The sequence below is a fragment of the Oncorhynchus tshawytscha genome, linkage group LG22 (assembly GCF_018296145.1).
Source record: "Oncorhynchus tshawytscha isolate Ot180627B linkage group LG22, Otsh_v2.0, whole genome shotgun sequence".
NCBI lineage: Eukaryota > Metazoa > Chordata > Actinopteri > Salmoniformes > Salmonidae > Oncorhynchus > Oncorhynchus tshawytscha.
The window spans coordinates 9,649,488-9,664,562 of record NC_056450.1 but is presented as its reverse complement, the minus strand read 5'-3'; the positions used below and the strand labels follow the sequence as shown (position 1 = coordinate 9,664,562).

General features: G+C 49.1%; 1 protein-coding gene across 12 annotated transcripts in view; it reads right to left on the bottom strand.

The window, feature by feature from the left end:
- Window positions 1-15,075, bottom strand: part of LOC112221723 (retinoic acid receptor gamma-A) — a 71,804-nt gene that overhangs the window by 4,073 nt on the left and 52,656 nt on the right. For 4 of the 12 annotated variants that reach the window (XM_042303684.1, XM_042303686.1, XM_042303685.1 and 1 more), the window contains 3 exons: window positions 2,058-2,206; window positions 1,523-1,673; window positions 283-467 (listed from right to left, as the gene is read on the bottom strand). In XM_042303684.1, coding sequence (XP_042159618.1) covers window positions 283-467; window positions 1,523-1,673; window positions 2,058-2,206 — 485 coding nt within the window. The remainder of the gene's footprint in view (window positions 1-282; window positions 468-1,522; window positions 1,674-2,057; window positions 2,207-15,075) is intronic. The other 8 variants (XM_042303692.1, XM_024383987.2, XM_042303687.1 and 5 more) reach the window with 7 other exon arrangements.

The following is a 15,075-nucleotide window of genomic DNA, read 5'->3' as shown; positions in this document are numbered from 1 at the left end:
ATCCTAATTCAATTCTTTTACTTTTACAATTTGTGTGTATTGTTGTGTATTGTTAGATACTACTGCACTGTTGGAGCTAGGAACACAAGCATTTCGCTACACCCGCAATAACCTCTGCTAAACATGTATATGTGACCAATGACATTTGATTTGATTTGGAGAAATTTGATTTACCCTAAACTGGCCTTTTGAGTTGGGGAAAGTTTGCATGTTCATAGTGGATTAGTGTCTTTACATGGGATGTGAATCAGTATGTTCTAACGGGGAAAAAAGGACAAATACCCAAATGTGTGAGACTCTTACGGTGTGGTATTTGCCCAGCTGCAGCAGTGAGGGGAAGGTGTCTTGGTGGGCCTTGCTGACTTTGTTGACCAGCTCCTCCAGTTCTCCACTCAGCTCATAGCTCTCCGGCGGCACCAACTCCTCCTTCACGTCCTTCTTCTTCTTGTTCCTGTCGTTGCGCACTGCTAGGGAGGAGAAGAGGAGGAGGAGGATTAAGAGGAGGATGAGGTGGAAGAGGAGGAGAGGAAGAGCAGAAGGAGGAACACAGTGACAGGTGAGTGAGGACTTCCGTTGGCTTCCCACTGACTCGCCGCAATTCGGTGATGTTGCGTACCAGGTAGTGAGCCATATTATACAATCTAGCTCATAACAGCACTTAAACAAAGTGATGACACTATCTCTCCATTCACTGTTATCTCCCTCCCTCTTCCTCCCTCCCTCTCCCTCCTCCCATTCTTTCCTTCCTCTCAGGATATCCAGAAATAGCAGGGGGACAATGTGATCCACGTCCTAACACACATCCCACACAAACAATACACCCACATAAGTGTCCCATGGGCAAACCTTCCCACCACTCACCTCACCTCGCACACACACTCTCACAGACATACACAGTCACATTGAGTAAATTGAGCTCTTTGTGACCAAGAATTTGCTATCACTCTCATTGTTTTTGTATTTGTCATAACAGAATGATCAGTTGGAGCCAAGTCAAAAAGGCTATTTTTACAGAGAGCGACTATACTGAAATGAAAGTGCGAACGAAAGGTGAGGGGTTTTGGTAGGGCAAGGGTGTGTTGAGATTGAGATGACTGGTGAAACACCTAGTCTGTGTCCCTAAGGGCACCCTGTAACCTAGAAGGGCACTACTTTGCACTGGATAAAAGCAGTGCACTATATAGGGAATAGGGTGTAATTTGGGACGCTGATTCGCAGGAAGAGTCATTTCGTAACGTGATTAGTCACAAGGGTGGTACCGTGCCCAGTCTTTCCAAATCAGTACCCTGCTGCTTCTTCGTTTCACTTCCTACTTCCTCCTGGGTGAATCATTTTAGATCAAACTATACCAGCGACTATCTAAAAGCATATTGAGTGCTTTGTTTATATACTCTTGAGTGTGTGTGTGTGCACTTCCATGTGTGTGTTTGTGCATGAGCGTGTGTGCTTGCATTCCTGCTTCCGTATCACAGGGCCTGGATGTCCTAGGTCAGTAGTCCCCATCCCCCCCAGCCTCGCTTACGTCTCTCACCTTCCTTGGACATGCCGACCTCGAAGCACTTCTGCAGTCGGCAGTACTGGCAGCGGTTCCTGGTGACCTTGTTGATCTGGCAGTTCTTGTCCCGGTGACAGGTGTACACCATGTTCTTCTGGATGCTGCGTCGGAAGAAGCCCTGGAGACGAGAGAAGAGAGGGGGAAGGAGCAGATGAAACGCGGCCCGGTGGAGGGAGTGACACTGTAACGGCCACGTTATCTTTCAACCTTTCATGCCTGTTCATTTCTCAGATCCCGGGATTCCCGACTGAAACATTTTAGCACGTTTTGTCCTGTTATGACTTCCTCATCCAGGCTTTGATCTCGTACATTCTCATGGCGACGCCTCGACGTTCTGTGTTCAATACTTTCACCCGCTCTATCCTGACAGCGTTCCCGACGTCATACTTTTGGACATTAGAAACGAGACCATTGGCATGCTGCCTGCCAGTGTTACGTTTGAGTGTTGTCAGTGCGTGTGATGATGCTGGTGATCATGAAGCAAAAACAGGGGCCTCCTCACCTTGCAGCCCTCACAGGAGCTGACCCCGTAGTGATAGCCGGAGGACTTGTCCTGGCACACGAAGCAGGGCTTGTAGATGCGTGGCGGGGGAGGCGGAGAGGGAGAGCTGGGGACCATCTCCTCTGAGCTGGTGCTCTGGGTCTCCACCGCTGCAGAATATAAGAGAGGTGGATGAGTCCTTTGATTTTTGTTACATTTTCTAGCTTGCAGTCGAATACTGCTGTTAGCGAGCCATTTATCGGACAGTTGCACTCAGTCACGCTTAGGTTAGACTACACCAAATAAAGACGGGGAGATTTTGGCTGACTATTGGTAGTGAGAAGATGGACACAGTCAGAATGGAATGGAAGACATGACTTTTAGGCCCATGTCCCAAGTGCATCCTACCATCATTCACCCTAAGGGGGCAGCACTGAGCCCGCAGGTCACAGATCAGAGTTCAGTGTCGGTTTTAGAGTTGGGAGGGGCTGTAATTGACAGAGGTAAAGAAAACAAACCATTTTACAACAGGCAGATAAGTGGAGGTGTGATTAATTAGATTGACAGATCTCAGTCTCTGATAGGGCCTGGCGGCTGAATGGGCGGGGCTGTGGCTGCAGCTAGGGATCCCTCATTCCACAGTGACTCACTCACTGAGACTGGCATCCACTTGCCTCAGGAGAAATCTGCCACTCGCCCCACAAGGTAGCTAAGGTATAGGAAGATGAGAGAGCAAAATGTCCATGCACAACTGGTGTCTGCTTCGGTCTGCCCCTCCCACTGCTGCAGACTGCAGACTCAAACCCAGTCCCACACACTGACTGCCATACCCACTGACGTCACAGTTGTACCTTGAGTCACATGCTCCTACGCTAAATTAAACATAATTATGTTTGAAATATGCTCCTTTTGGCACTGAGCTACACCACGTCTGGATTCCATACTTCCCAAGAGAGACACACTCACATGCACGCACACGCCAACAGACATGCCGCCACCGGCACCGCCACACACAGACACTGACAAACACACATACACTGTACACTCTCAGTAACAGGCACACACATGTTGACCCCCCGTCCCCGTCCCAACACCACTTCTTTCAACTTTCACCCCTGGTCACCCCTCAAACTTCAACTCCCCAACTTCTCCAGCTCCAGCCTCCAAAACGCCACCACCCCCTGACAAACAAACCCTATATTCCTCTCATTTCCTGGCCCTAAATTCCTCAGCTTGGCCCTGTCAGGGTTCAATAGAGGCCCAGACTTATAAGCTGGCCTATAAAGATAGTCTCATGCCTGGCCTGGAGGCCCCATCCCTGCTGGCCAGGCCTTTACTAGGATCCAGTCACCTTGGGCAAGCTATTCACACCACCAGCTGTAGACCCAGGCCCGTGAAAAACAGCAGCGAAAATCATAAAATAAAAACAGGGAGGCTCTAGAATTCTAACTTTTACTGCCTCCCGCCTCCCCCTAACACCTTCAATGGACACCACAGGGCTAGCTTACATTTAACCTACAATCCCCCCTCCTCCAGTCCCCCTTCCCTCCTTTCCTCCTCTCCCCCTTTCCCTCATACCCAAACCACCAGCTTGCCTTTTTTACGAGAGAGGGGACTTCAAAAAGAAGGGAAAAGGGGGTATAAAAGGAGGAGTGTGATTAAAGAAAAACGGAGAAAGCCAGGGGACAGAAAAGGGGAGGGGGTGAGAGGAGGACACAGTTGTTGCCGCTCAGGGCTAGCCTTGTTCGATACCAAGATGACCATTACTGCTACGGCTGTTAGTTACTGCTGCTGCAACTCTGCTACTGTTACTACTGCTACTGCTGCTGCCACTGTAACTCTGCTACTGTTACCACTGCTGCTGCCACTGTAACTCTGCTACTGTTACTACTGCTACTGCTGCTGCCACTGTAACTCTGCTACTGTTACTACTGCTGCTGCCACTGTAACTCTGCTACTGTTACTACTGCCACTGTAACTCTGCTACTGTTACTACTGCTTCTGCTGCTGTAACTCTGCTACTGTTACTACTACTACTGCTGCTGCCACTGTAACTCTGCTACTGTTACTACTGCCACTGTAACTCTGCTACTGTTACTACTGCCACTGTAACTCTGCTACTGTTACTACTGCTGCTGCCACTGTAACTCTGCTACTGTTATTACTGCCACTGCTGCTGCCACTGTAACTCTGCTACTGTTACTACTGCTTCTGCTGCTGTAACTCTGCTACTGTTACTACTACTACTGCTGCTGCCACTGTAACTCTGCTACTGTTACTACTGCTACTGCCACTGTAACTCTGCTACTGTTACTACTGCTGCTGCCACTGTAACTCTGCTACTGTTACTACTGCTGCTGCCACTGTAACTCTGCTACTGTTACTACTGCTAACTCTGCTGTTACTACTGCTGCCACTGTAACTCTGCTACTGTTACTACTGCCACTGCTGCTGCCACTGTAACTCTGCTACTGTTACTACTGCTACTGCTGCTGTAACTCTGCTACTGTTACTACTACTACTGCTGCTGCCACTGTAACTCTGCTACTGTTACTACTGCTACTGCTGCTGCCACTGTAACTCTGCTACTGTTACTACTGCTACTGCTACTGCCACTGTAACTCTGCTACTATTACTACTGCTGCTGCCACTGTAACTCTGCTACTGTTACTACTGCTACTGCTGCTGCCACTGTAACTCTGCTACTGTTACTACTGCTGCTGCCACTGTAACTCTGCTACTGTCACTACTGCTACTGTTACTGCTGCCACTGTAACTCTGCTACTGTTACTACTGTTACTACTGCTACTGCTACTGCTACTGCTGCTGTAACTCTGCTACTGTTACTACTACTACTGCTGCTGCCACTGTAACTCTGCTACTGTTACTACTGCTGCTGCCACTGTAACTCTGCTACTATTACTACTGCTGCTGCCACTGTAACTCTGCTACTGTTACTACTGCTACTGCTGCTGCCACTGTAACTCTGCTACTGTTACTACTGCTGCTGCCACTGTAACTCTGCTACTGTTATTACTGCCACTGCTGCTGCCACTGTAACTCTGCTACTGTTACTACTGCTGCTGCCACTGTAACTCTGCTACTGTTACTACTGCTACTGCTGCTGCCACTGTAACTCTGCTACTGTTACTACTGCTGCTGCCACTGTAACTCTGCTACTGTTACTACTGCTACTGCTGCTGCCACTGTAACTCTGCTACTGTTACTACTGCTGCTGCCACTGTAACTCTGCTACTGTTACTACTGCTACTGCTGCTGCCACTGTAACTCTGCTACTATTACTACTGCTGCTGCCACTGTAACTCTGCTACTGTTACTACTGCTGCTGCCATTGTAACTCTGCTACTGTTACTACTGCTGCTGCCACTGTAACTCTGCTACTGTTACTACTGCCACTACTACTACTAGAGATAATCATTGTCCACAGCCTAAATTCCTTCTCAGAAACATCTTGAGGTAAATCTGTTAAATCTGTTAGAGGAATAATCCCAATACTAAAGTTACAAATCACCCTCTACTCTAACCACTTTGAAAAGAAGTGACTGTGTCTGGACTCATATTCCCTATATAGTGCAGTACTCTTGACCCAGGTCAGAAATGGGCCGAGGTCAAACGCCGTGCACTAAATAGGGGATAGGGTGCCATTGGGTATGCACATTGTTTCTGCAGCAGTGGAGCTGCAGCTATCCTCGTGGCCCTGAATGTATCAAACACAGGGAACGAGTGGAACCGCGCAGAATGTGCTGGGAACCTGTGTGTTCATGCAATAATAACAGCAGTAAACGGGCCATGTGGTGACGAGTCCTTTGAAAAGGACAACTCCTGTGTGGGGTCTAGAAATGGATACTGTCCGTTGCTGACTGACACCGTCTGAGTGGCGGAGAGGTGGAACAAGAGAAAGAGGGGGGCAGCGAGAGAGAGAGAAGGGGGATGAAGTGAGAGAGTGAAAGATAAACTAGGACAGAGACGGAACTGCTTGCTGCCGTGGTAAAACAGAATACGACTCCTTTTCTCTCTCTCTCTCTCACACAGACGCACGCACGCACACACACACTCACACACACACACACGCAAACACACACACACACTCACACACACACACACACACACACACACGCACACTCACACAGACGCACGCACGCACACTCACACACACACGCAAACACACACCTATCCAAATACCGCTCCACATTTACCCCACCCCAAGAAAGCAGGCCCACATTTAATGATCAATCAACCCCCCTGAGCCCCTTCCCCTGTCTTTTCATGTCTACCCCTGTCCCCCAAACCCAGCTCATCTCTGTTTAGAAAACAAATGCTTCTGAAATGAGAGGCCCTCTTATCAGTTATGAAGCCTGGACCTCAATTTGCATGACAATCCCCCTCTGGAGGGCTGCAGGCTGGTGATGGACGAGAGGTGGGTGGTAGGTGGTGGGTGGGGGCTATGTGTAAGGGGTGACAGAGGGGAGGAGAAGAGAAGAGAGGAGGGTATAGTTGAGTTATGAGTAGCCACTGCTCATTTCCTGCTAAGTATCAGTTTACCTCTAATCCCTCTCTTTCAATGGCCTCTGTACACAAGTGGCCCAGCTGCACTGGCCTGGCCTACACTAATCCCCAGTCTCACACTCACACACACACACACACACACACACACACACACACACACACACACACACACACACACACACACACAAACGCACCACACACACACACGTTGGCACGCGGACACGTGTGCACAGTGCACACACACACAAGCATGCACGTACACACACACCCCTCCATCTGCGGAGTTACATCAGTAACATCCTATCACTGCACCTCATTAGACGTGAAATGTAAGTGCACTAGACAGAAATAGCCGTTTAGCTGAAGGTCATTTACATTCAATTCTAGGTCAACATCAACTGGGCCAATTGACTTCCCTTGATGTTGAACCGATCCAATAGAAGTAGAGAATGAAGGGAGGACAAACAGAGAACAAAAGAGAAGGGGCTTTCTGGAGATTTTCAAAACCTGTCTTTTGTTTTGTCTGAGTGGAGTGGAGTTGAGTGGAGTAGAGTGGAGGGGAGAGGCAAGGAGAGGAGAGGAGTGGAGAGGCAAGGAGAGGAGTGGAGAGGCGAGGAGCGGAGTAGAGTGGAGAGAGGAGGAGTGGAGAGGAGTGGAGAGGGGAGGAGTGGAGAGGCAAGGAGAGGAGAGGAGTGGAGAGGCGAGGAGCGGAGTAGAGTGGAGAGAGGAGGAGTGGAGAGGAGTGGAGTGGAGAGGAAAGGAGAGGCAAGGAGAGGAGAGGCGAGGAGCGGAGTAGAGTGGAGAGAGGAGGAGTGGAGAGGCAAGGAGTGAAGTGGAGAGGGGAGGAGAGGGGAGTGGAGAGGCAAGGAGAGGAGTGGAGAGGGGAGGAGTGGAGTGGAGAGGAGTGGAGAGGAGTGGAGAGGCAAGGAGAGGAGAGGAGTGGAGAGGAGTGGAGAGGCAAGGAGAGGAGTGGAGAGGCGAGGAGCGGAGTAGAGTGGAGAGAGGAGGAGTGGAGAGGAGTGGAGAGGAGTGGAGAGGGGAGGAGTGGAGAGGGGAGGAGAGGAATGGAGAGGCAAGGAGAGGAGTGGAGAGAGGAGGAGTGGAGAGGAAAGGAGAGGAGTGGAGAGGAGTGGAGAGGGGAGGAGTGGAGTGGAGAGGGGAGGAGTGGAGGGGAGAGGGGAGGAGTAGAGAGGGGATGAGTGGAGTGGAGTGGAGAGGAGTGGAGTGAAGAGGAGAGGAGTGAAGAGGAGAGGAGAGTGGGTGCAATAACAATTGAATTGTGAGCAGAGCAAAGGCTTGACTGTTGACTGTGTGCCTCATAGAGCTGGGAGGATAAACCGGAAATTATCAACACTGACCGCGCCAACCATTTATCGAGGGCAGTGAACTGGTATCGATAATCACGATAAGTGAGAAATGAAACAAGTCTGCTAATACAGGCTATTACTGACGGTACATTTGATAGTTACAACATTCCTAGCAGTAGTAGTAGTTGTAAGGGTAAGGTAATATACGAAAGTAGCTTAACTGGTGCAAATGAACATTATAAACATATCATTGTATTTCTCATTATTCTGGTATGGCTCTCTGTCCATATCGCCCAGCTCTAGTGCCTCAGGCGTTTTGTGTTGTTGCACAACCCTCATTTTAACCCGAGCAGCTAGGCTAGCATATGACACCCTGGCAGAGGAACAACTTTTCTTTCACAATAGACTGCCTGTCGATGTGGTCTACGTGACTGTGGGTATGATTGAGTCTTCACTGGGACACTGTTCCAGAGAGTCTTGGCATGTGAGTGAGTGAGTGAGTGAGGTGTGTGTGTGTGTGTGTGTGTGTGTGTGTGTGTGTGTGTGTGTGTGTGTGTGTGTGTGTGTGTGTGTGTGTGTGTGTGTGTGTGTGTGTGTGTGTGTGTGTGTGTGTGTGTGTGCTAGCCTGTATGCGAATAGAACTGTGGACTTTGAATTCAGAGTGGGCACTCTTCCAGCCAGTGGCTCTGCCCAGTCTCTGCAGGCTACACTCCTCTGCTCTCGGCTTCCACACACTGTACTGCTCTGAAGTGCCGCGGTGCTTGTATGTGCTAGTTGTGACGCTGTTTATCGCTCTTTGTATTGGCCATGTTTACTGCAGACTGTTACATTCCACCGATGGCCACATCTCTAACTTCATTACTGAACCCACAGCTGTGTTTTATTTCCCTTTCATGTCACTGTCAGAGGCCAGAGAGTGAGATGAGATTGGCCGAGACTATCTGAACGCTGTGTGTGTGTGTACTGTGTGTGTGTGTACTGTGTGTGTGTGTGTACTGTGTGTGTGTGTACTGTGCGTGTGTGTACTGTGTGTGTGCCTGCGTTTTGTGCTTTGTCTGTGTGCCCTTACAGAAAAACCACATGATTTCACATGTGGAAAGTCACATGACTAAGTAAGGGTGTCCTGTGCACGTATGTGTGAGGCAGTGTGCGAGGGAGCGGCGGACAGTTGTGTCTGTGTAGACTAGACAGGGTGGCCTGACAGACTGACAGAAGGGCACCAGATTGAGAAGAGCTTGTGGTACAGTGGGGGCTGAAAGGTAAGCTGACCCACTGGGCAGAGCCCCTGGCACCTAAACCCAATGGCACAAGGCTGTGGCCCTACCGGAAGAGCCCTGCTTTACTTTAATACTGCACTACAGACAAAAAGACAGGGATTCTCCAACTGTTGATGGGTGTCTCTACTACTCCACTGTATCACAGTAACCCCAGAACGAGCCTGTGCCACAACATAGGGGACAGAGAGAGTGGCATCCCTCCATTGTTTGTCGTGCCAGTATAGTGTCACCTCTCTCTCTTTCTGTCTCTCCCTCCCTCGGCCTCTCTCTCTCTCTTTCTGTCTCTCCCTCCCTCGGTCTCTCTCTCTTTCTGTCTCTCCCTCCCTCTGTCTCTCCCTCTCTCAGTCTCTCCCTCTCTCGGTCTCTCTCAGTCTCTTCCTCCCTCGGTTTCTCTCTCTCAGTCTCTCCTCCCTCTGTCTCTCCCTCTCTCGGTCTCTCTCAGTCTCTCCCTCCCTCTGTCTCTCCCTCTCTCAGTCTCTCACTCCCTCAGTCTCTCTCTCTCTGCCCACCTCTTCCTGCCACCCCTCTTGTGTAAGGCCCTTCAGCACCATACACGTTTCCTTCCTCTTTCTTTTGTCGCACTCCCTTCTTCCGGAGGCTCTGATGTAGTTCTTTATCGTCTCCCCCTGTGGCGTCATGGCTTTTTACATAGGTTGACAGCTCATGTACCAACCCTGGGCTAAACTCTTCCTTCTACTGACACTAGCAGCTGTGGTCAAGACAGGTTGAAACATTGCCAATCATCCTGATGACTTTTGCTGTTCAAGCTCGTTTGCTGCAAGCTCTCTTGAATCAACTTGAATCAATTGTACCTTTCACCTGGGAAAGTGTCCCTTTACAGCTTGTCTGGACCCTTCCAGGCCTGTGATAAATAAAACTGGACAGGGACTGGTTCAGCACTCAGAGGCGAGGAGAGGAGATGAGAGGATAAGATGAGGAGAGGGAGAAGAGGAGAGGAAGAGAAGGGCGAGGTGGTGGAGAGGAGGAGAGGAGAGGGGGAGAGGAGAGGGAGAAGGGGAGAGGAGGGGAGGGAGAGAAGAGGAGGGAGAGGGCGAGGAGAGGGAGAGGAGATGAAGGAGAGGGAGAGCAGAGGGAGAGGAGAGGAGAAGAAGGAGAGGGAGAGGAGAGGAGTGGAGAGGGAGAGGAAGGGAGAGGGGGAGAAGAGGAGAGGAGAGGAAACACCAATGTAGACAGACAGAGCAGAGAACCCACCAACTTAACCCACCCCACAGGACTTTTCGCCCTGCTGTCATAACCAGCACCAAGTCACGAAACACACACGCAGACATATGTGTGTATGCACACTGTCTGAGAGAGAGAGAGAGGGAGATATAGAGAGAAAGAGAGAGAAAAGCACTCTATGACATTGCCATGTCCATGAAGAAGCACCAGTCCCCGTTCCACAAATGCAAATATTGCATAAGTGTGTTTTCTGACGTGTAGACCTGACGTTCTGAGTTCTATAATGTTGTATGGGTACCTGCAGATTGTAAGTATGCTCCTGGTACTGACCCTGCATATCATTGTATTTTATTGATATTATTCCCTCTTACCTTGACATTAAATACTGCATTGTTTGGGAAAGATTTCACTGTACTGTTTTACACCTGCTGTGTCCTGTAAAATAAACGTTGAAACTTCAAACATCCAGACAAGGTGGGCAGCCCAAGCCAGAGCAGGAAGGCAGGCAGGCAGCAGGTGGGACCGGTAACCCACTTGTGTCCCCGTGGCGTTTCAGTCTGAGACAGGCGCAGAGCGGCACACTCCTTCAAAACAGCCTTTCTTCTTTACAACACCTCATAAAAAGACACTTTTGATTTCTGGGCCTTGATGGAGCCAGCCGAGGCAACAGCTAACATTTGGCACAGAGTTAACAACCTTTCCGTTCCTGCATCCCACCACCAGACCAGCCTGTCAAACCACACCGAGCTTCAAACAGCCATACATACACCACCGGCGGCCACCTTCAAGCCCCCAGGGCAGCCTAAAGAAAGACCTGCGGAGGAGAGGGCCCAAGAGAAGAGGGGGGAACCAACAGAAGTGGGCATTTTACAAAAGGAACGTCTCAGAAATTAATCAGATGTAATCATGCAGTGTAACAGGCTATTCTGAAGGCAGAGGCAGGAGGAAGCAGACAGACAAGTCCAAATGTGCAGATAATCTCCCCCTGCATCCTGTGGTGAGCACCAGCCGACTGTTCATCTGGCCACAAGCACCATGAAAGAGAGCAGTCTTCTTCAGTGACTGCTGCCTACAGTAACCCAGATCTGGCAGTGATACAGGCCTCAGCTATTACTCAGACAGACTGACAGCGTTTGGAAGGAAACAAATATTATTTGAACCCACCGTGTCTGTCTGGTGGTGGGGACAGGAGACGTTCGTCTCCAGACTGTTTAAAAAAAATAAAATGCTATCCCTGGGCCGTCGTCTGTCCGCCTAGCCTTCCTCTCACCACCTGTAGTGCTACCAATCACCTGTCTGTCTGTCTGTCTGTCTGTCTGTCTGTCTGTCTGTCTGTCTGTCTGTCTGTCTGTCTGTCTGTCTGTCTGTCTGTCTGTCTGTCTGTCTGTCTGTCTGTCTGTCTGTCTCGGGCACTGCAACTAGCGCTACTGCAGCTCATTCGATTGCTATTGCTTCCTCCACACAACAATAGAAACCTGAAAAGTAGAAGTAGCCCACCGTGGCAGGACGTGAGGGAAAAAGAGGACAATGTAAACAACAACAGTACTACTCATGGCTCCACAACTACCGACGACATTTCAGAAACCCTGCCCTGTTTGGGGTAGATCACACTTTAACATTAGCCTAGTCCCAGATTTCTTTTGTGTGTGCTGGTCTTGCGATCTCCTGAGGTCACTGTCATACTATAGGAGTTGGGCTATACAGCACAAACAGACCTGGAACCAGGCTACTCTAACAGCTCTGCTTACATTACAATGACATTTTTGGTCATTGAGCAGTCGCTCGTATACAGAGCGACTTTACACTGTTCTTAGCCCAGATTCTACGTACATACAGTACTGGTCAAAAGGTTTTAGAACGCCTACTCATTCAAGGGTTTTTCTGCATTCTTACTATTTTCTACATTGTAGAATAATAGTGAAGACATCAAAACTATGAAATAACGCATATGGAATTATGCTTATTTGAGCTGTTCTTGCCATAATATGGACTTGGTCTTTTACCAAATAGGGCTATCTTCTGGATTCCACCCCCTACCTTGTCACAACACAACTGATTGGCTCAAACGCATTAAGAAGGAAAGAAAATCCACAGGTTAACTTTGAAGAAGGCACACCTGTTAATTGAAATGCATTCCAGGTGATTACCTCGTGAATCTGGTTGAGAGAATGCCAAGAGTGTGCAAAGCTGTCATCAAGGCAAAGGGTGGCTTTTTGAAGAATCTCCAATCTAAAATAGATTTATGTAACACTTTTTGGGTTGTACATGATTCCATATGTGTTATTTCACAGTTTTGATGTCTTCACTATTATTCTACAATGTAGAAAATAGTCCAAATAAAGAAAACCCTTGAATGCTTAGGTGTTCCCAAACTTTTGACCGATTGTGTATGTATCTTTTTTTTGTCTCTGTCTGACTAAAACTGCTGCTGTCAAAGACAGAGAGAGACTGCTGTCAACATGATTTGTGTTTGCGAGAGAGTGGTAGCAATCTGTACGTTTTGGTACTGAGAATAAAGTTGCGTCTTAAATTGCACCCTGTTCCCTATACAGTGCACTACGTTTGACCAGGGCCCCTATGGGCCCTAGCCAAAAGTAGTGCACTATATAGGGAATAGGGTGCCAGTTAAGACGCAGACTAAGTCGTGTTTTGACTTTCCCCTGCATGCAGTTGGCCTGACTGATCCTGGCACCAGTCACCAGTCACTTCAGATGGCAAAACACAGCCTGAGAAACTTCTGCTTTGAGCAACAGAAAATAGAGAAATGACGTGTTTGTGTACGTGAGGCTCTTACTTTTCACTTTAGCTTGGCAACCACCTGACTAAGGGAAGGGATTGCCCAACGTTCACTACGGGTGGGGAGATTCAGACAATGACTCTATATGATGACAGAGCTGAGAACACCTCACTCTGTCTGCAGAGGTCCACTGGTTAAAAAGTCAAATAAGTTCCCTTTTGATCTAGCCAGGTCTCAGATCGGTTTGTGCTGTGTAGCCAGTGACAAGACCATAGAACACGAGTTGGCTAAACAGCACAAAACAGATCTGGGACCAGGCTACCTGAAGTAACACCAGTGAGTCACCTTGAGACGAAGAACAAGTTGAACCACAATAGCGTTTTATTTTGAACCAACAGAGCATGAATCCGGTTTATAACTCCAAAGTGAAAGCTAGCTGTCTGATAGCCACTTGTTGACAAGCTGACTCCAGCATGACAGCACACTTCCATTCAAAAAGATGGATGTTTCCAGTAGAGAAGTGAGAGGATTGAGCCAGGGCACGTGAAGTTCTGTTGTTGGCTTCAAACTGACAGACACAGACAGAGTTCCTAGGGGAACGCAGAGACTGGGCTGTGGTACTGGGCCAAGGCACACGCACAGATGCACACGCACGCACGCACACACACACCAACGCACACGAGCACATGTCTTCTGAAGTACTGAAAGGCACACCTATTTAACGCAGATACGCATGACAACACATGGCCGTTCTTCATCAGTGTCCATACTTCCAAAACACACACACACCGCAGAGATGGCAGAGTGGCTATATGGCACAGTACCTGGCAGAGTGGCTACGTGGCACAGTACATGGGGTGCCCCCCCAGTCCAGCCCAACCAAAGCCCCAGTCACTCTCCAACACTCTGCTAAGATAATGGGAATAAATACATTCTAACCACTGTGTGACTGCTGCGTAAACACAACCCATTCACACAGAGTGGAGTCTCCCTCCATCTCCTCTCGCTCTCATTCTCTCCGTGTCTGGCCTGAGCCTCTCATAACAGTGGGCCCTAGCAACGGTGGAGCCAAGCCGTCAGTCAATAACATGCTGGTAACAGAACCTCTCCCTTCACACTGAGCTCACACATGGTTCCAGACGGACAAACACACACACACACATACACAGTTGCACGCACACACACACACACACACAGTTGCACACACACACACACACACACACACACACACACACACACACACACACACACACACACACCAGCCCGGAAGCCCATTGCCCACGCCTCAGCAGAGTGGGGAAAGTGCCTCGCAGGCAAACACTGCTAACCGTAAACAAGCACAATGCCAACAGGGATTGGTGGCAGCGAGAGACACTTCCTTTGTGCCCACCAACCAACCATACTGTTTGTGAAAGCATTTTGAGGACCACAATGGAAATAAGTCCTTGACTTTCCTTAGCACCACATTGGTTTGCAAACCATTGAATCTAAGCTCTTTGAAAGCCCTCACCTTCCTTCCATCATCATACTGTATGAGCCATGGGGCTGGGTACCAAATGGCAGCCTATTACCTATTCCATATATAGTGCACATGCAGCAATATCGCAGAAATAGTGCACAATGTCGGGAATGTGGTGCCATTTGGCAACATATTCCCTGTCGGTTCAGACTATGTGGGTAGGAGACTCTGGGACCCAAACGTTTGAATTCACTTGAGGTTGAGGTTGGGGTTAGCTGTGTAACTTGAGGTTGAGGTTAGGGTTAGCTGTGTAGGTTGAGGTTGAGGTTAGGGTTAGCTGTGTAACTTGAGGTTGAGGTTAGGGTTAGCTGTGTAGGTTGAGGTTGAGGTTAGGGTTAGCTGTGTAACTTGAGGTTGAGGTTAGGGTTAGCTGTGTCACTTGAGGTTGGGGTTAGCTGTGTAGGTTGAGGTTAGGGTTAGCTGTGTAACTTGAGGTTGAGGTTAGGGTTAGCTGGGTCACTTGAGGTTGGGGTTAGCTGTGTAACTTGAG